This window comes from Solanum stenotomum, chromosome 2, assembly GCF_019186545.1.
Source record: "Solanum stenotomum isolate F172 chromosome 2, ASM1918654v1, whole genome shotgun sequence".
Lineage (NCBI taxonomy): Eukaryota > Viridiplantae > Streptophyta > Magnoliopsida > Solanales > Solanaceae > Solanum > Solanum stenotomum.
The window spans coordinates 58,313,340-58,334,802 of record NC_064283.1 but is presented as its reverse complement, the minus strand read 5'-3'; the positions used below and the strand labels follow the sequence as shown (position 1 = coordinate 58,334,802).

The following is a 21,463-nucleotide window of genomic DNA, read 5'->3' as shown; positions in this document are numbered from 1 at the left end:
GCTCCACTCCACATTAGTTTTTAAAAAACTCACTTCAACTCACCCTGCATCCCACCCACCCTGCCCCACATAGCCTTAAACCCACCCACCTTATCCTGCCCCATTGTCATTCGTAGATGGAGACTAGAGAGAACTCGACACAACTTTAACTTACCCCCACCTTTTCTCGTCTCACTGGTATTTCATTTGCTTTGTACCGATTTGAATATTGTGTTTTTTTTACCATCCTATTTTAATAACATCACTTTTGAATCGAGGATCAGTAATAACAATCTCTCTACACCTTAACAATTCTATTAAATAAAATTTAAAAATTGAACCTCTTAACACTTTATTTAAAAAATATATTAAAAAGTTGACTACAATCTCACATGATAAATGTTTCAGATTATTTATTAATTTAAAAACAACACAAATCATAAAGTGATTCTTTATACCCTTCTGTAATGTAACACTTGACCAAACACTAAAGTCATAAACTATTTATCTAATCAACAACAACATATCTAAGTATATTCTCACAAATGGAGTCCGAAGAGAATTTGATATACACAAACGTTATCCTTACCTTTGTCAACAACAGTGTTTCAAATCGTTTAGCCAATCATAAACTGCTATGCTCACAAAATACATTTTCCTGAAACTTCACTTTGACCAAAAAAATGTTCCTCTAAAAGCTTGGCCAAGCAGTTTATATAGGAGAGAACAAAGCATAAGGTCCTATTAACTGCTTGGACTAAAATTTGTTACTAAAGTGAATACTGTTGGAGTAGACAAAATGTTTCTCTTCCTTTCTATTTTGTGTGGGAGTTGGTAAAGGGTGTTTCTATTATAAGAAGAGAGTGAGATTGTTCACGGGAGTGTTTTTTTTATGTCCAGCCGGGGTCTCTGAGCTAGCTTGCACACTTCACAAGGACCAACTAGTGCGGAACATCAATGCAGGAAACTGAGTGGCTCCATCGATCACATAGAGTAGACCTGGTTGCAACTTGCACTTCTTTCCTACGTTGAAATTGAGAAAGCTCTCAACTTGAAAATGGTCCATATTTCTTGGACCTTGTAGCAAACCACCAAGGCTCAAACCCCATCCAAAATCATCCTCAGAGGTATCAGACATGGTAACTGCCCACTGCAAATATTTGGGATTTGCTCTTTTTATCTCTACCCAGCCACCAATTTTTGTACTTTCATCAAGTTCTGACTCTAGGGTCATGGCAAGTGACCCATCTAAGATGCTGTTTTCCACCAAGGACGCTTGAGGATGCCCTGACCGTTGTAAAAAACTAAAAGGCAACGACATAGCTGCGAGTCTAGGCTGTGGTCTTGACAGATTGGCCATTTTGTGTATGCCCAAGATTGATAGTTTTGTATTGCTTGAAAGTTGGCAAACAACTTGACCAAAAGTGCCAAAACAATACAAAACACTACCAGAGTGTGGCAATGCAGAGACAAACTGAGCCAAGGAGGCAACAGTATTTGATTTTTTAACCATCACAGCGATTCCACTACCATTTAGTTGATTCAGCAGGGGCGGCCCAAAAGATGAATAGTCAGTCAGCCCCCTTTCCTGCAAAAATTCCCCAAAAAAATTGTTATTCTAGGCTACACATTAAGGCAACTAAAAATGATGTAATATAACAAGTAGATACATTATGCAACATCTGCAACAACCAACTAATGAATTTTTCATGTAAGATGTCTTTTACATGAAGCTACATAGAAAGACAACTGAAAGATGTAATATAACAAGTAAATACACTATGCAACAAGCCAACAACAATGTTATGAACTCCCTCCCCCCACAGAATCTTCCTTGTCAACCTGTTGATTTCTTGTCATTCCTTATTCCTAATAAGTGCGAGAACTTTTGCACCACAGATCTGCAACTCGATATTTTCTTTTGGTTTTGGTGAGTACATCTGCAACTTCATTTTACAGGAATTTTGACCTAACCATTTTTTGGGAGGCTGGTGACAAAACTTTTGACCTTATTACTTTTGCAACTTCTTGCTGATACTGACAATACCAAAAAGAATCGAACATGGAATTGATAACTATGATCACAAATCAGAAAGCACATTCAGTATTCAGAAGCATTTACCTCACGTGAACTTGTAGGTACTGCAACATCTCTGCATCGACCACCGACTGGAATGGCAACTGCAGAACACCAATCACTGATATTTGCTGCATAAAGAACTTTTGCTAAGGAAAGTGGACTACCCAGGATATTCATTTGGCCTCTTTCGTTGCCAACAAACTCTGCTACAAGTGTATCCTTTTCACGGATAGTTGTTTCAAAAGTCAGCCTAGAATCAATACCAGTCCTAATGGCTCTTTCAATTGCATTGTGCTTGGAATTATCAACGGTACCGATCATCAACAGTGCACCCACAGCATCAAATTCTCCTCTTACGTGAGTGCTGGTTTCTTGGAATGGACTTCCTTTAGAAGATTTATAGAATGCAAACACTCGCTCCAACTTCTCTTGTCTGTCTCTTAGCTTCATAATATCTGAAAAAGATTCTCGCTGCAATCTCTTCAAGATCTCAATCTGTAAATGATATTATTGGAAGAGTTGTAAAGCACCATCATTGGCAAATATGTCAAACTAAAGCTTGCCGAGGGGAGTGCAGTTGGGAAACAGTGATATCCTACAGCTAATGAGCGTGACAAATCCCAATCGAACTATGTCAAAATAATTTGGATAAGTATCTTTTTTTTCTTTCGATAAGTAAAAGGAAAATTAAAAGATATTTTTCTCTTACATATGGATAACTCTTTTTTCAATATTATTTCCTGGGAAGCCACATAATACAGGCATCGTCATACAGCAGACAGTAAACATAAAAGACTTTGATCTAGCGACAATGGAAAAGATAGGAAAAGATGGGAAAAAATAGACGAACTGGCAGAAACTAGATGCGGTTAGGGTACACAGCCAGAGCCTTCTCATACTTAAGAGACCCATCAGAGTAAAGCAGAGCCCAATAACAAAGCTTGTGGTAGCTGGCAAAGTAAGAATTTGACTGCTCAAGCTCTGAGTACTTCCTAATGACACTGTTCTGCAGTTGAACGTTGCATGACAGGTAACAGATATACCCACTTTAGATCAATGTACAAAAGTAGGGATGCGAACAGTCTCACCTCCCCTGACCTTCTAAAAAGAGCCAAAACTACCATTCTCACATAAGAAATAACATTTTCATAACTTTTACTGCTCTCCCTTTAGATATTCATTTGCTTCAAATAAGATTCACATGAAGGAGTAGCTGTTATCTTGAAGAAATGTTCAATTTCATACTTGCTTGGATCCCTCACTCTATATAACTCTTACTGTACATTCTTTTAGGATCCTAAGTTGGGAAGGTTTGAATATAATATATAGGTGATCCAATGGTGTTCTCTTTTTCCCAAAACATCTATCAAACCTGTCCCAGTAGGTTGGCCTAGAAGTCACAGAGCCATTTTAACAAATTTTTTTTATGACTGAACTTCACAAGGAGCCAGCCCTTTGGGCCAACACCATAGCCTTCAAAACTCGGGGATGATGGATTTTCCCCTATAGTCTCTATCCTTCTCAACTAATTACAGGACTTAGTAATTAGTTCACTTGGCACAGGACTCGAATCTGTGACTTAAGAACAAGTCCCTCAACCTTCCTCTTTTTAACAATCTAGGGAATCAAGGTTCCCATAACATATGCAAAATTACGTAAATTCTTTCCATCAACCTAAATATTTGGGGACAAAGCTAATCAATACCATTGTTAGTCAAGGAACCTCTAAATACCATTGTTAAAAGAAACAAAAACAAAAAGAACATCTAGTGTCCATCCCAACAGAGATGTAACCTCAAAATATCCAAATAACAAAAAACCGATAAAGCCCATAGAAGTAATCCATTCCGCTGAACAAAACCAGCATAGCATAAGTCTCTTTCTACTTTCTTTACTCATATTCTATAGGTCAATTGGCTTCAACGGGTGAAAAAAATCAAAATTATCAAACTACTACTTGAAAACAAATGCAATGAAACTTAAATAACCTTAATGAGACACCACAATGTTACTACTTAACAACGCATACTAGAGCAAATAGGTTTTTATATAATTACTGGCAATCAGCTTGTATAGGGAAAAAATGAAATGTATCCGAACTAATACTTGAAAACAACAACAACAACATACCCAAGATTGGGATCTAGGGAGGGTAGTGTATACACAGCTTACCCCTCTCCCTTGGGTAAAGGTTGTTTCCTATAGACCCCTGGTTTGAATAAAACATATCAAATTAATTATCAAAAGGAAATACAGCAGTGAAGAAGCTAAGTCAAATATACTGGAGAACAAAACAATAGAAACAACAAATATATAGCCGAAGCAAAGGAAATAACAAGTAATAATCAAATCGAAAAATAAGATAGTATGAGAGTACGAATAATAAATCTTATAAGAAAAACTATTAAACTCTCAACTGCCTACTAAACTTCCACCCTAATTTTCAACCTCCAAATTGAATAAAATTAAACAATCTTAATGAGACACCAAAATTTTACTTTTAACAATACATATTAGGAACAAATGGGTCTCTATATTATCTCTTTTGATAATCGTAGCCAACTTTCAAGCAGCTCAACTAGTTCCACAAGATACCTAATACCTCACACAAGCAACAAACACCAGGTAACTCTATCCACCAAGACTAAGACAGATAGCAAGAAATCACTAGTATTTTTTGTCTAACAACTCGCACAAACAACAAGCATCAGTAAATTTGTCCATCAAAGATAGAACAGATAACAAGAAATCAATAATGTTTTCGTAACAACTCACACAAGCAATCCACCAAAGCTAGAACAGATAACAAGAAATCACTAGTGTCTTTGTTTAACAACTCACACAAGCAACACACACCATGTAACTCTATCCACCAAGAATAAAATCAATAGCAAGAAATCACTAGTGTTCTTGTCTAACAACTCACACAAGCAATAAGCACCAGTTAACTTTAATCATCAAGACTAAGACAAATAGCAAGAAATCACCTAGTCTTCATTGACAATTAGGCCACATTGTAGGCCAAAATTTTACTTCTAACAATCTATCCGCAAATGGATCTCTATACAATGACCGGAAAAAGAAAATACAGAGTTAATTTACCGGATTGCGGTGATTGGAAACTTCGCGGTTGCGGAACACGACGGAAGCGAAATCTTCCGTAGATTTTGCAAAGGATTTTAACTTGTCTACAACTGAAACAGCTGCTGCTTCCATTTTTGAAAACCTATGTTTGAATCAGAAGAAAAAAAAAGCTTTGAGATTGTGTAAATGGCGTTTCAACAATGGAATTTCACTTTTCTCTGCTCTTTCGCCATAATTGTGTACTACAAGTTTGTTATAGAGAAGATGGAAATGAAATTTGATATATTTATAATGGAATACTTAATTTAATTTACATATATTGCTATATGTTTTTAAAATTATACATTGAAAAATAAATTATTTTTATAATTTTAGTGATTTCTACGTATATTTTATATATATGTGTGTGTATGGGGCGGGAGGGGGTTCGTGCTTCGCACGAGAATTTAATATCACGAAATTTATAAAATAATACTTAAATCTATCAGACATTAAAATTAAAACACTATATTATCTAACATATAAGATTATGTAGTAACAAACATTAATAATGTAAAGGAAAATGAAAATTATTATATCTTATCATTTAGCCTTAATAACATAAGCATAAATTATAAATTAATGATTGTAAAAATACATACCAGTTCTGTAACATAAGCAATAGTTTCAGTGAACCACTCAACATGAGTAAAGTATACAAACATTTAATTGTGAAGAAGAAGAAGAAGAAGAAGAAGAGGAGGTTCCGAATTTTCGTTGTGTTTAAATGAGAAGAAATCCCTCTATTTATAGACAACAAAGGGTAGTGTGAATAAATGTTTATTGTGCCTTATCAGAAAGGTTACAACTATTTGGAAAAGTTGCAACCCTTCGGAAAGGTCACAACCTTTCATAAAAGTCATAACTTTTCATAAAAGTCGCAACTCTTCATTAAAATCGCAACTTTTCATAAAAGTCACAACTTTTCATTAAAATCGCAATTTTTCATCAAAGTAGCAACTTTTCATAAAAATCACAACTTTTCATGAAAAGGAAGATTAATTTTGTAAATAAATAAATTTGGTCATATACTTTGAGTACTACACAAATATTGTGGTATGTTTTATTATGAACTATTGGAGGACAAAAGAAATAAATGTTAATTTTTTTTTATAAAAGTTGTGGTCATGACCAAAATAAATATTATTGTGTGGAAACACAAATTTGTCATTGGTTGTCAAGAAATAAATTTTGCTTGTAATAATTTTAACTATGACAATAATAATAATTTTCTCCTTGAAGGAGATGGTCACCATAAGAATGGTGTTGTGAAATTTGTGGTAGTACACAAAATTAATTGAGAGTTCCGAAAGGGCTAATTGTTACTATCCGGAGGAATGAAATAGTTTATCATATTGGGGTTGTAGTAAGTCTCAAAAGAAACTTTTTAAGTTTCGGAGAAATTGAAAGAAAAAAAACTATTATAGTGAGACTGTAAATTATTGAAAAATTAAATATCTTCAGTTTACTACAATCAAAGTGGATTATGAATATTTACGTAAAAGGTTACCCGTCTTTTTCTTGTTTGTTGTATAAAAATATAGGCATGATGAAAAAATCACATGCAAAAGTAAACAAAAAGTTTACTAGAATAAATATCAGTTGGCATAACCGATTGGCCATTCCAGTTCAAATGTGATGCAAAATAAATTGAGAATTCACGTGGCTATATGTTTGAAGAAATAAAAGATCTTCCAGAATTCTCTTGTGTTGCTTGTTCTCATCATAAAATGAGCAATGTACCAGCTAAGGTTGGGATTGTGTCCTCCGAAATTATTTGAAACATATAAAAAGGTGAATATGGCCCGTTCACTTGCCATGTGGACCGCTAACTACTCTGATTTAATAGATGCATCTATAGTATGGTCACATGTGCATTTGTATCAACTTATAAATTGGTTTTTGTAAGGTTGTTTGCTCAAATTGTTAAATTAAGAGCACAATTTCAAATTATATAATTATGTTGATAATACTGGTTGGTTTAGCAGAAATTGTTTGCCTCCAATTATAGCTAGACCATTGATTATGAGAAGAAATTTATCAAATAAAATTTGATATGAGATGAGTTTATTTAAAATGTATGCATCAAGCCAACAAGGTTCTCCCATCACAATTGGTTCAGGGTCAGGAACTAAATAATTTCCATCTAAATATTTGATATGTGCACATATGATTTTATTGCTCCACCATGCACAAAGATGGATACCCAAATGAGGTTGAGGATAAATGTTAAATTTCCTAACATTAGGGGGAGATGTGTTTAGCAGCTGAAAATTATGTGTGGTGAATTATCTAGATCATTGTTAAAAAAATGTGAACTTGAAGTTTAAGAGATAATTCATTTGCAAAATGTTGTTTTGCCAGATATATTTGCTGACCCAATATTTTAATTAAGCTGCAAATGTTCCAATAAATAGTCCTTGAAGGACAGAGCCTATGGTACACCGAAAGTGTGATAGACCAATCGATTCCAAACGTATAACTCTTTGAGGAAGGAGAAGAGCAAATTATCAAAATTGTCATGATAATGAGGTAAGTGCTCTGAGAGAGTACTACTACATAGCACTTCATAAGACCTTAGCAAAGGTTCAGGTACCTGAAATGATGAAAACTGAAGAGATCTCAATAAGTTATGTCGAATTGGAATCAATATCAAAATGATTGTCGACGGTATATTTGATATGAAGTAGCACTCAATGCTATAAATGGTTACGAGGATCTTGAATTCAAATCTGTCATATAATGTGGACAGATAAATGATTGGCCAAATTAAAATGCACTATTCAAGTATATTTTGCTTCACTTAAAAAATGTTGTTTTTGAACTTATAGTTCATATGTCAGTGGGGTACAAATAAAATATAACCGTAAGATATAAAGTACGGTTTGTACCTCAGGGCATAAAGGACTTTCGCAAAAGTCCTGGCATTATTAAATGGAGATATATTCTCCAGTGGTGAATGCAATGAGACTTATTTCAGTCTGGCAATAGATAAAATACTTGAATATGTGTAATGAAAGATTATCATGTCTAACTAGACGATGAAGGTTATATGAAAATTCTTAAAGAATTTAAAAGGTCTTAAAGCAATTCCATTGAATACCCAATGATTTTGAGACTGCTTAACACATAGAAAGAATCTTTTTGATCTCATGAACATGATTTAAAATGTCATGTATTAGTGCAATTGGTGCACTTACAGATTGTTGATTATGCAAATGCTAGAAGATTGTTTGATATACATAATGAAAGTTATGTGAAAGGATTGTCATATTATCATTCAAGTTATGACAAGAAACTAACGAAGCAAGTGACTTAACACATAAAAGATGTGTGATTTTCTTTGAGAAGAAAAGACGAGATTCAATAAAATTGAAATGATTTGATTGTATAGATGCAGAATATTTATTTGATCCGCATAAAGCTCGATCGCAAATGGACTATTTATTTATATATGGAGGCACAATAATATCTTGGCATTCAAAGAATCACATTAGTAACCACTTCTTCAAATCATGCAGAAATAATATTGATCTATAAATTAAGTCGGGAGTGGTTTTGGTTGGAATTATGATCTATAGTAAATATGTGATTTTCTTTTGAAAAGGATATTTCAGTCACCATATATGAAAACAATATACAACTCAATTGAAGGGAGGACACAATCAAAGGAGATCGAACAAAGCATATTTCACCAAGTCTTTTTCACAGATGATCTTCAACAAAATGGTGAGATAAACGTTCAAAGACTCATTCAAGTGATAATCTTGTAAACTTATTCACTAAGAATTGCCAACATCAAATTTGAGAAGTTGTGATATAAGATTGGAATGCATCGTCTCCGAGATATCAAGTAAAGTATTTATCAAGGGGAGAAAAATACATGTTGTACTCTTTTCCTTAACCATGATTTTATCCCAATTGGATTTTCCTGGTAAGGTTTTTAACGAGGCAACATTCAAAGCGTATTAAAAGATAGGTGTACTCTTTTTCCTTCATTAGGATTTTTTCCCACATGTTTTTTTTCTAGTAAGATTTTAACAAGGCATATTATCTATGGACATCCACGGGAGAGTGTTATAAAATATTGTAGTGTGTATATGTCTACTACACCAAGAAGTTACTCTCACCCATTATCTCCATTACTTTCCTCCATTATGTAGATAACCATAACCTCCACCTTTATGCCTCTATGTTACACTATAAATAGAGGTATAAGAGTTCATATTGTATAGACTTAGGGTGTACACTTGAAAGAAAGAAAGTTATCTCATATTGTTTCCCTTGTTCTATATTCTTCTTTGTCTTCCTCTTTATATTGTTCTTTTATTCTTAAGTTTTACAACAAATTATAGTTAAATAAGGTACCTTTGGGTTTTAATCCAAGGAGATGAGGAGAATGATGATGATTTTGCACATTATTTGTGTGGGTGGATGAAACGAAAGCTCCTTTCTAGAGTATTTTGTGATAAAAATGTGTCATTAAGGCTTTTAAAAAGTAAGTTCTATAAAGTGATAGTTAGAACAATATTGTTGTACATGACAAAGTGTTGGTGAATGAAGAATGCCCATGTTTAGAAGATGAAGATGCTCGGATGGATGTGTGGGTTAACTAGGTGATATGATTAGGAACAAATTTATATTGGACATGATGGGAGTGACCTTTATGGAGATAAGATGAGAGAAGCGAGGATGATGTGGTTCAGACATATGAAAATGAGGTGTGAGGAGCCACGGATGCGTCAGTTAAGAGGTCTGAGAGGTTGGTTGTAGAAGGAATAGTAGGGATAGAGGTTGTGCTCGAAAAGAACAAGAGGGGGGGGGGGGGGGGNAACTTGTTAGTTAGAAGATGTGAGAGGTTGTAGAAGAAGTCAAAGGGGTAGAGGTAGTACCCGAAAAGAACTAGGAAGAAGGGGACTAGATAGAGCTTGACACAACTTCAACTTACATAGAAGAGGGCTCGCCCCCTCCTTCAGTGGTGGACCCAAAAATTTTACCAAGTGGGTTCAACATATAAAAAAAAAATGAAGCAGTATTAAAATGTTGTGGGTGGGAATCGTACACGCGATGCATCAGTCAAATTGTAACCACTTTGCCGCTGGGCTGCGTGTTACTATTGGTTTAAGTGGGGTCAAATTAATTATATACAGTGTTTTGTTTCAAAAAAATAGATTGAATATATATGTATATACAATGTATTTTTTCGACGAAGTGTGTTCATATGAACCCACTTGCAACAAGGTAGGTCCGCCCCTGCCCTCCTTTCCTCGTTTCATTATTGTTTCATTTGCTTTGCATCTTGCTATTTGATTGTTATATTTTTCTTGCAATCCTACTTCAACATCACTTTTGAGCTGAGGATCTATTAAAAATAGCCTCTCTAGTCTCTACCCCTTAACACTCCTATTAAATAGAATTTAAAAAGTTGACTACAATTTCACATGATAAATATTTCAGATTATTTATTAATTTAAACAACACAAATCATACAGTGATTCTTTATATCTTCTCTGTAATGTAACACTCACAAAACACTTCTCAGAGAAAATTGACCAAACACTAAAGTCATTAACTATTTATCTAATCAATAACATATTAAGTATAATCTCACAAATGAAGTCCGGAGAGAATTTAACGTCCACGAACATTATCCTTACCTTTGTCAACAAAAGTGTTTCTCAAATCATTTAGCCAATGATAAACAGCTATGTTCACAAAATACATTTTCCTGTAACTTCACTTTGACCAAAAACATGTTCTTCTAAAAGATTGGTCAAACAGTTTATATAGGAGAGAACAAAGCTTAATCCTATTAACTGCTTGGACTAAAATTTGTTACTTAAGTGAATACTGTTTCTCTTCTTTTCTATTTTGTGTGGGAGTTACTAAAGGGTATCTCTATTATAAGGGGAGAGTGAGATTGTTCACGGGAGTGTTTTTTTATGTCCAGCCGTGGTGTCTAAGCTAGCTTGCACACTTCACAAGGACCAACTAGTGCGGAATATCAATGCAGGAAACTGAGTGGCTCCTTCATCCATCACATAGAGTAGACCTGGTTGCAACTTGCACTTCTTTCCTACGTTGAAATTGAGAAAGCTTTCAACTTGAAAACGGTTCCACTTTCTTGGACCTCGTAGCAAACCACCAAGGCTCAAACCCCATCCAAAATCATCCTCAGAGGTATCAGACATGGTAACTACCCACTTCAAATATTCGGGACTTGCTATATTTGTCTCTACCCAGCCACCAATTTTTGTACTTTCATCAAGTTCTGACTCTAGGGTCATGGCAAGTGGCCCATCTAAGAAGCAGTTTTCCACCAAGGACGCTTGAGGATGCCCTGACCGTTGTAAAAAGCTAAAAGGCAACGACATAGCTGCAAGTCTAGGCTGTTGACGTGACAGATTGGCCATTTTGTGTATGCCCAAGATTGATAGTTTTGTATTGCTTGAAAGTTGGCAAACAACTTGACCAAAAGTGCCAAAACAATACAAAACACTACCAGAGTGTGGCGGCAATGCAGAGACAAACTGAGCCAAGCAGGCTACAATATTTGATTTTTTAACCATCACAGCGATTCCACTACCATTTAGTTGATTCAGCAGGGGCGGCCCAAAAGATGAATAGTCAGTCAGCCCCCTTTCCTGCAAAAATTCCCCAAAAAAATTGTTATTCTAGGCTACACATTAAGGCAACTAAAAATGATGTAATATAACAAGTAGATACAATTTGCAACATCTGCAACAACCAACTAATGACTCCCCATGGGATCTTCCTTGTCAGATTACTTACCTTGCTTTTACATGAAGCTACATAGAAAGACAATTGAAAGATATAATATAACAAGTAAATACACTATGCAACAAGCCAACAACCATGTAATGACCTCCCTCCCCCCACAGAATCATCCTTGTTAACCTGTTGATTTCTTGTCATTACTCAATCCTAATAAGTGCGAGAACTTTTGCACCACAGATCAGCAACTCGATATTTTCTTTTGGTTTTGGTGAGTACATCTGCAACTTCATTTTACAGGAATTTTGACCTAACCTTTTTTTGGGAGGCTGGTAACAAAACTTTTGACCTTATTACTTTTGCAACTTCTTGCTGATACTGACAATACCAAAAAGAATCGAACATGGAATTGATAACTATGATCACAAATCAGAAAGCACATTCAGTATTCAGAAGCATTTACCTCACGTGAACTTGTAGGTACTGCAACATCTCTGCATCGACCACCGACTGGAATGGCAACTGCAGAACACCAATCACTGATATTTGCTGCATAAAGAACTTTTGCTAAGGAAAGTGGACTACCCAGGATATTCATTTGGCCTCTTTCGCTGCCAACAAACTCTGTTACAAGTGTATCCTTTTCACGGATAGTTGTTTCAAAAGTCAGCCTAGAATCAATACCAGTCCTAATTGCTCTTTCAATTGCATTGCACTTGGATTCATCAATGGTACCGATCATCAACAGTGCACCCACAGCATCAAATTCTCCCCTTACGTGAGTGCTAGTTTCTTGGAATGGACTTCCTTTAGAAGATTTATAGAATGCAAGCGCTCGCTCCAACTTCTCTTGTCTGTCTCTTAGCTTCATAATATCTGAAAAAGATTCTCGCTGCAATCTCTTCAAGATCTCAATCTGTAAATGATATTATTGGAAGAGTTGTAAAGCACCATCATACAGGCTGTTGCTACATAAGAATTAGCAAATATGTCAAACTAAAGCTTGCCGAGGGGAGTGGAGTTGGGAAACAGTGATATCCTACAGCTAATGAGAGTAACAAATCCCAACCGAAATATGTCAAAATAAATCTGGATAAGTATCCTTTTTTTTCCTTCGATAAGCAAAAGGATCGTTAAAAGAGATTTTTTTCTTACATATGGATAACTCTTTAGTCAATATTATTTCCTGGGAAGCCACATATCATACAGGCATCGTCATACAGCAGACAGTAAACATAAAAGACTTAAGGGTACACAGACAGAGCCTTCTCATACTTAAGAGACCCATCAGAGTAAAGCAGAGCCCAATAACAAAGCTTGTGGTAACTGGTAAAGTAAGAATTTGACTGCTCAAGCTCTGAGTACTTCCTAATGACACTGTTTTGCAGTTGAACGTTGCATGACAGGTAACCGATATACCCACTTTAGATCAATAGTACAAAAGTAGGTATGCGTACAATCTCACCTTCCCCTGACCTTCTAAAAAGAGCCAAAACTACCATTCTCACATAAGAAATAACAGTTTCATAACTTTAACTGTTCTCCCTTTAGATATTCATTTTCTTCAAATAAGATTCACATGAAGGAGTAGCTATTATCTTGAAGAAATGTTCAATATCATACTTGCTTGGATCCCTCACTCTGTTAAACTCTTACTGCACATTCTTTTAGGATCCTAAGTTGGGAAAATTTGAATATAATATATATTGATCCAATGGTGTTCTCTTTTTCCCAATACATCTATCAAACCTGTCCCAATAAGGTGTCCTAGAAGTCCAAGAGCCATTTTAACAATTTTCTTTTATTACTGTGAACTTCACAAGGAGCCACCCCTTTGGGCCAACAACATAGCCTTCTAAACTCAGGGATGATGGATTTTCCCCTCTAGTCTCTATCCTTCTCAACTTAATTACAGGACTTAGTAGTTAGTTCACTTGGCACAGGACTCGAATCTGTGACCTAAGAACAAGTCCCTCAACCTTCCTCTTTTTAACAATCTAGGGAATCAAGGTTCCAATCCTAATCATAACATATGCAAAACTAAGTAAATTCTTTCCATTAACCTAAATGTTTGGGGACAAAGCTAATCAATACCATTGTTAGTCAAGGAACCTCTAAATACCATTGTTAAAAGAAACAAAAACAAAAAGAACATCTAGTGTCCATCACTACAGAGATGTAACCTCATAATATCCAAATACCAAAAAACCGATAAAGCCCATAGAAGTAATCCATTCCGCTGAACAAAACCAGCATAGCATAAGTCTCTTTCTACTTTCTTTACTCATATTCTATAGGTCAATCGGCTTCAACAGGTGAAAAAGAATCAAAATTATCAAACTACTACTTGAAAACAAACGAAATGAAACTTAAATAACCTTAATGAGACACTACAATGTTACTAAGTAACAACGCATACTAGAGCAAATAGGTTTTTATATAATGACTGGCAATCAGCTTGCATAGGGAAAAAATGAAATGTATCCGAACTAATACTTGAAAACAACAACAACATACCCAGTGTAGTCACACGATTGGGATCTAGGGAGGGTAGTGTATACACAGCTTACCCCTTCCTTGGGGAAAGGCTGTTTCATATAGACCCCCGGTTTGAATAAAACATATCAAATTAGTTATCAAAAGGAAATACAGCAGTGAGGAAGCTAAGTCAAAAATACAGGAGAACAAAACAATAGAAACAACAAATAGATAGCCGAAGCAAAGGAAATAACAAGTAATAATCAAATTGAAAAATAAGCTAGTATGAGAGTAATAATAATAAACTTATAAGAAAAACTAGTAAACTCTCAACTACCTACTAAACTTCCACCCTAATTTTCAACCTCCAAATTAAATAAAATTAAACAACCATAATGAGACACGAATATTTTACTTTTAACAATGCATGCTAGGAACAAATGGGTCTCTATATTATCTCTTTTGATAATCGTAGTGTCCATGTTAACTTTCAAGCATCTCAACTAGTTCTACAAGATACCTAATACCTCACACAAGCAACAAACACCAGGTAACTCTATGACTAAGACAGATAGCAAGAAATCACTAGTGTTTTTGTCTAACAACTCACACAAGCAACAAGCATCAAGTAAATTTGTCCATCAAAGATAGAACAGATAACAAGAAATCAGTAATGTTTTTGTAAACAACTCATACAAGCAACAAGCATCAGGTAACTCTATCCATCAAAGCTAGAACAGATAACAAGAAATCACTAGCGTCTTTGTCTAACAACACACACAAGCAACAAGCACCATGTAACTTTATCCACCAAGACTAAAACAAATAGCAAGAAATCACTAGTGTTCATTGACAGCTGGGCCACATTGTAGGCCAAAATTTACCGGAAAAAGAAAATACAGAGTTAATTTACCGGATTGCGGCGATTGGAAACTTCGCGGTTGCGGAACACGACGGAAGCGAAATCCTGCGTAGATTTTGCAAAGGATTTTAACTTGTCTACAACTGAAACAGCTGCTGCTTCCATTTTCGAAATCCTATGTATGAATCAGAAGAAAAAAAAAGCTTCGATGAATTGTGTTAATGGCGTTTCAACAATGGAATTTCACTTTTCTCTACTCTTCCGCCATAACTGTGTAGTACAAGTTTGTTATAGAGAAGATGGAAATGAAAATTGATATATATATAATTTAATTTAGATATATTGCGATATTTTAAAATCAAGAAATTAATTATGTTAACTTATTATTACGTTTTTAAAAATATTTATTGAAAAATAAATTATTTTTATAATTTTTGTGATTTCTACATATATAATATACGTTGTGTCGGAACTTAAAAAGTGTTTGACATGAACGAGACACTTTATTATTAATTTTCTAATATTTTATACCAAATAATATTTAATAACTCAATTTGATTGGTCCGATTAATTATTTTATAATCACTTTATCCATTTTCTCATTTATTTCCCTTGTTTTGAAAAATAAAATGGAGGTGAAGAAGAAAAAATAGGATATAAAATTACAAGATGAAAATGAGTTATGTCCCTCAATTTAAAATAAACAATCAATTAATACCTCTCATGAGCAATAATACTTGTCCACTATTGACTTTACACATTTCTTAAGAAATTATAAATAGAAGGATAATACTATATCACTATTTGAATATATTTCTTCTGTCCCTGATTATTTGTCCACTTTTTCTTCTTTAGTTGTCTTTAATTACTTGTTCATTTTGATAAATCAAGAAAAAACAATATTTTTTTACCTATTATACCCTCAATTAATTACTTTGAAAAAGGTAAAGTTTCTTGAAAATCTTACGTTTTTAATTTATTCACTTCATAATTATTAGAGGTGAAATGGTAAACTCACTATGTCAATCATTGTTTTCTAAATAGGTGTATCAATTCAAAAGTAGACAAGTATTTAGGGACAGAGGGAGTAATAAATACAATGTCTTGAAAAAATAATAGAGAAATGACTATAATTAACGATAAGGGTAAATTAGGAACTAAGTGTAAAATTATCCGTTGATTTAATAAGGTAAACAAGTATTATTGGACATCCCAAAATAGTACAGTAGACAACTATTATTGAATAGATGGAGTAATAAGTATTTAAAAGATAATTCCTCTATTTCTTTTTTATTATGGCTCTGCACAATTCTTTAAAAAAAATTAATAAGAAGTACAATTTGACTAATATATCCCTACTAGGGAAGAGCTAAATGGTCAGAAATTTAAAAAAATTCTAATATCTTTTTTATTTTAAAATAAACTGATCTTTTTTCCATTTTTTAATTAAAAGATATTAAAATTAAAAGGGTAAAAATATTTTAAAAGGTAAAATAACATAGAAAAATTATCATTTTAACCAAATTCTGACTGAATTTTCTGGCCAAAAGAATTTTTCCATCCCTACTATCTATTTAGTCTTGTTCACATAAATAATCTTAAATTAGTATGGGAATAATCTCTGTTAATGGACTATTGAATTTACACTTTAAATATCATTGATGGATGTGTTCTGTTATAGGATTGAATGATAGGCAGAGAATAATACCATAAGTTTAATGAGATAACTTTTCAATAGAACTAAAAATTTCTACACTGCTCAATGGAAAAGATTGTCTCTCTTTGTCAATGAAAATTTTGTGCTTCCAAATTTAGTTTATATTAAAAAAAATAGTTTATACTATATGAGTGGAATCACGGAGTGTGCCACGTAAGTCAAATATCTCCCACACAGTGACGAAGCTAGGAATTTTACGAAGGGTGTCCAAATATTACATAAATATATTTTTTTTCGATGACCGGATGCATTGAAAAAAATTAAAATTGAACAACATAATACTAATATTAATTTTTCTTACGAATAAATGCTCCAAAATTTTAAAAAATCAAACTGCATAATATTTAGCTTTAATATTTATGTTTAATTTAATATAAAGTGAACGAACAAAACAAAAAATGGGAGGGGGGAAGAGGCAATAAGCTTAAAATGAAATCATTTTTATGTTTCAAGCTTTCACTAATCTATGGTGATGACAACAATAACGAGACATGAATAATGGAAGCAGAATCAAATGAGGTGTTCTTTTGTTCCCTTTTAGCAGCTTTCTAGAAATAGTATAGAATTTATTTATTAACTTTAAATTAAATAATTACATTTAAGTTTTATTTCAAATTTTAATGAAAAAAATAAAAAGTCAAATTCATTGAAAATTAAATTAGCTACTAAACCTAGATTTCTAATTAAAATGTAATTTAATTAGCTTAGAAAATTAAAGAAATAAGTTAAATTTTCTATTAGCTACTAAACTGAATAGTAAAATAAGAGTGTTCTAAAATGATCATAAAATGCAATTGTAGGGATTCAGACCCACGCCTTCAAAGTAGCCAGGAGAGCCTTACGTCATTGGGCCGTAGGTTCTTAATGTGTTCAGAGTGTCCAATCTATTAAATTTAACCGTTATAAGTAGCATTTTACTTATATATACGGTATAATTTTCCGACGAAGGGTGTCCAATTGGACACCCTTTGGGACACTGTAGCTTCGCCACTGCTCCCACGTGGCATTCAAATATCTCCCGCGCACTTCAATTGTGTGGAGTCACGGAGTGTGTCACGTAAGTCAAAAGGTATACAAAAGTACAAGTTCATGAGAGTAATAGAACCTTAGTTTAGTTAAGGTGATCTAGGGGGATACTTATGCATTATCCCTATTTTAAATAAGTAAATGCATTATTTGAAGTAGTCTTGTAACTTTAAAAATGATCAATACTTTTTGGAAACTGTAATGATAACATTTTTCACATTAAAGTAATCTTGTAACTTTAAAATGGCCGATAATTTTTGAAAAATATAGTAATAGAGTAATTTTCTTACATTTCAAAATGATTTAGGGATCGTTTGGTGTGATGGATAAAAGAAGTTAATCTCGAGATAAATTTTGAGCATTCTTTAATTTTGTTTGATTGCAAAGGTTGGAATAACTTATCCCAAAATTAATAATTGGTCCTGAAATAAGTTATCCCTATCTTTGGGTGGAATAGTGATACCGGGATAACTTATCTCAGAATAAAAAGATAAAATGACGGAAGTATCTCTTTAAACTCTTTTTATACATTTTTTTTCATATTCATGTATTTTCACATTACTTTTAATATCATGTATAATACCATTCACAATCTTCACTACTTCTTATTTTTATGATAATTTTTTATATTTTTCATTAAAAAATTATGATATATAAATATAATTTTATTTATAAATTTATTTGACTAATTCTTATGTTTATTTATATTTTGATTTCTCAACTGTAGAATTACATATTTTTAATTATTTTAGTCACTTGAAAGTTTGTAAATATATCAATTAAAATGTAGATAACTTTCTATTTTACAATTTAAAAGTGATATGTACTTAAACGAAGTGATGTAAAAAATAAATTATCTTTTACTTTTACAAACTTGAGACGAAAATTATATTTTTAAGTTAAATAATATAAAAGTTTTATTCTTAAACACAGTACAATCTTAGGAATGCACACACTAAAAAATCTAAGCCAAAAAAGATAAATATTTTATTTTTAAGAAGAAAAAAAGACCAAGAATACCCCTGATCAAGGATAACTAGAGCCTGATGCCGCTGACTCTGGGGTTTGCACCCCTACTCTCGTACGAGAATTATGTGGTGTACCTATCGTACCACCCTAAGGGAAGTTCTCTAACACACCCAACATCCTCAACAAAGTATCCTGGAACAATGGAGTTGTAAACTCTAAGAGGAACCTAGTACTCGGCAATCTTAGCTTATAGTTCAAGAGAGACCTCTCTAGCTCGACTCTGGCTGGTGCCCTACCTCTACCCCTAGCTGGGGTCTTAGCAACAGGTTCAGAGATTATCTCCCCTCTACCACTGGAAACAAAAGTTCTGGTCTTCGGGATCTGTCAAAACAACACACGACAACTCAGCACTAGCGAAGGTGGTTACGCACGATAAGAAAGAGTGAACCAAAGAAAGTTTCCTCACAGTCTTCATAGCCTCTCGAATATAAGTACAGACGTCTCTGAATCGATCCTCAAGACTATACTTGGACTTTGCTTGAACACTCGTGAGACCAATGAACATGGGCTTTGATACCATTTGTCACGACCTAAAAATGACCAAGACAAGTTAGTCTCAACCCAATGAAAACGAAAGAAATTTGGAAAGATAAAGCAAGAACAAGGTAAAAACAGAAAACTTATTCATTCTATTAACACCTCAAAACCTGATTGGCATATGTACAAGTCACTAATACATAAAGTGCGAAATTAAGAAATAAGTACAAGTCTCAAATCTTTATTTCTAAATAGAATAAAGCATAAAAGAAGAACTAGAGGGCCAACCGAGATGACAAGATGCTACCTCACAATAGTTCTTCAATAAGCCTCGTAAATGGGAGAAGAAGAGAAATCACACGATATTGGACTCGGAACCTACACAAGTGTAGAAGCAAGAAGTAAGTACCAACAACACAGTACACAACAAACAACCTCATAAATAAGGAAACAAGGTAGAAATCGTATACTCCTTTCATCTCAACTGAACCTATTCAAACTACAACCTGCACAGAAATCAGTCAACCTAACAGTTCTACAACACAGCTCACAAGGCTCAATAATCACGGTCCAATAGTCACAATTTAATAACCAACACGTATCAAGTAAGTCAATCTTAAAGTCAAGTAGATCAAACACAAATAACAAGTAGGTCAAGCATAAACATAAAAATGCATCAAATCATAATAATCAAACTCTTGCCAAAACCATTTTTCTTCGGCACATTATCACTAGCCGGAACCATTTTTCTTTGGTACATTATCACTAGCCCGAACCATTCTCCATTGGTTTTATATCATATCACTAGCCAAAACCATTTTCCATCGACTTTATATCACTAGCCGAATTTATTTCTCATTGGTTTTATATCACTAGCCGAAACCATTTTCTAATCGGCTTTATATCACTAGCCATAACCATTTCCCATCGACTTATATCATATTACTAGTCGGAATCATTTTCCATCGGCTCTATATCACATGTCTCACCATGGTATACAACAATCAATGCACATAAGCAAGTTCACACCATAAGGAAGACACAACAATTCAAGCAATTCAAGTCCACATTCATGCTATCAAAGCATTTCATCAATCAATCAAATAGGTCGGGCCACAACAAGGCAGTTCACAAGCATTATTATCAACACATAGCCTTTTCATTCCACCCATTTTTTATTCATTAAGATTTATCAAATGGAACAATGAACCCTTCACCTCATTTCCATTACTCCCAACACACACACAATGAATGGAAATTCACGAATTTTACTAGATTACAAGGTTTAGGAGATCACTTGCCTTAATTCAACAAACTACTCACTCTAAGACTTGAGTCTTTCCCCTTCCGACCAATGTCCCAGTACACACAATCTATATTAATCAAGTATTCACAATAAGTTTTCGAAAACAACAATGCCCACATCAAATATTTTGAAAATGGACCAATTAACTCACATCTTGATTCCGAAAATGAAGTTTGAATCCAAAATTATTTATTTGAAATCATTACCCAAGACATTTGGAACCCATTGGTGAAAACCATTTCGATAAAGGACTTAAAATCAGTTCACAATCTCCATTCTAGTTTAAAACTTGAGTTCTTGAAAAACCTTGTCATTTGCCAATCAAAATCTCAAGTTTTGATGTTAAACTCCATAAATAATCAAAGAGAAATGAAGTTTTAGGATCACAAAAGCTTACCCAAATGATTTAGCACAAGAAATCTCTTCAAAAATTGCCTCCAAGAATTTACCAAGCTCAAAAATAAAAAAATTGGGCTTAAACCTAGAAATTACAGGTCAAAACCCCTCTCTGATGTCACTTTGCGATCATGGGTTCGCTTTAAGTGAACCTCGCAAAAGTGAGGACCTTCGCTTTCGCGAATCAGGGTTTGCTTTTGGGAACATCGCGATCGCGAACCATGCCTCACAGGGGCCTTTGCTTTCACTATCAAG

The 21,463-nt window shown here is 33.9% G+C and overlaps 1 protein-coding gene across 3 annotated transcripts; it reads right to left on the bottom strand.

The window, feature by feature from the left end:
- Nucleotides 1-511: 511 nt before the first annotated feature.
- LOC125854489 (uncharacterized) lies at nucleotides 512-15,541 on the bottom strand. 3 transcript variants are annotated; one of them, XM_049534060.1, is made up of 4 exons: nucleotides 15,309-15,541; nucleotides 12,381-12,833; nucleotides 11,235-11,826; nucleotides 512-978 (listed from the first exon to the last, which is right to left on the bottom strand). In XM_049534060.1, the coding sequence occupies exons 1-4, from the start codon at nucleotides 15,420-15,422 to the stop codon at nucleotides 908-910; spliced, it is 1,230 nt and encodes a 409-aa protein (XP_049390017.1). In that variant the 5' UTR covers nucleotides 15,423-15,541; the 3' UTR covers nucleotides 512-907. The 3 variants fall into 3 exon arrangements, with proteins under 3 accessions (XP_049390017.1, XP_049390018.1, XP_049390016.1); XM_049534061.1 differs by lacking the exons at nucleotides 11,235-11,826; nucleotides 12,381-12,833; nucleotides 15,309-15,541 and adding exons at nucleotides 2,102-2,554; nucleotides 5,162-5,385 and having other exon boundaries at nucleotides 512-1,567; XM_049534059.1 differs by lacking the exon at nucleotides 512-978 and having other exon boundaries at nucleotides 10,826-11,826.
- Between the last annotated feature and the right edge of the window lie 5,922 nt (nucleotides 15,542-21,463).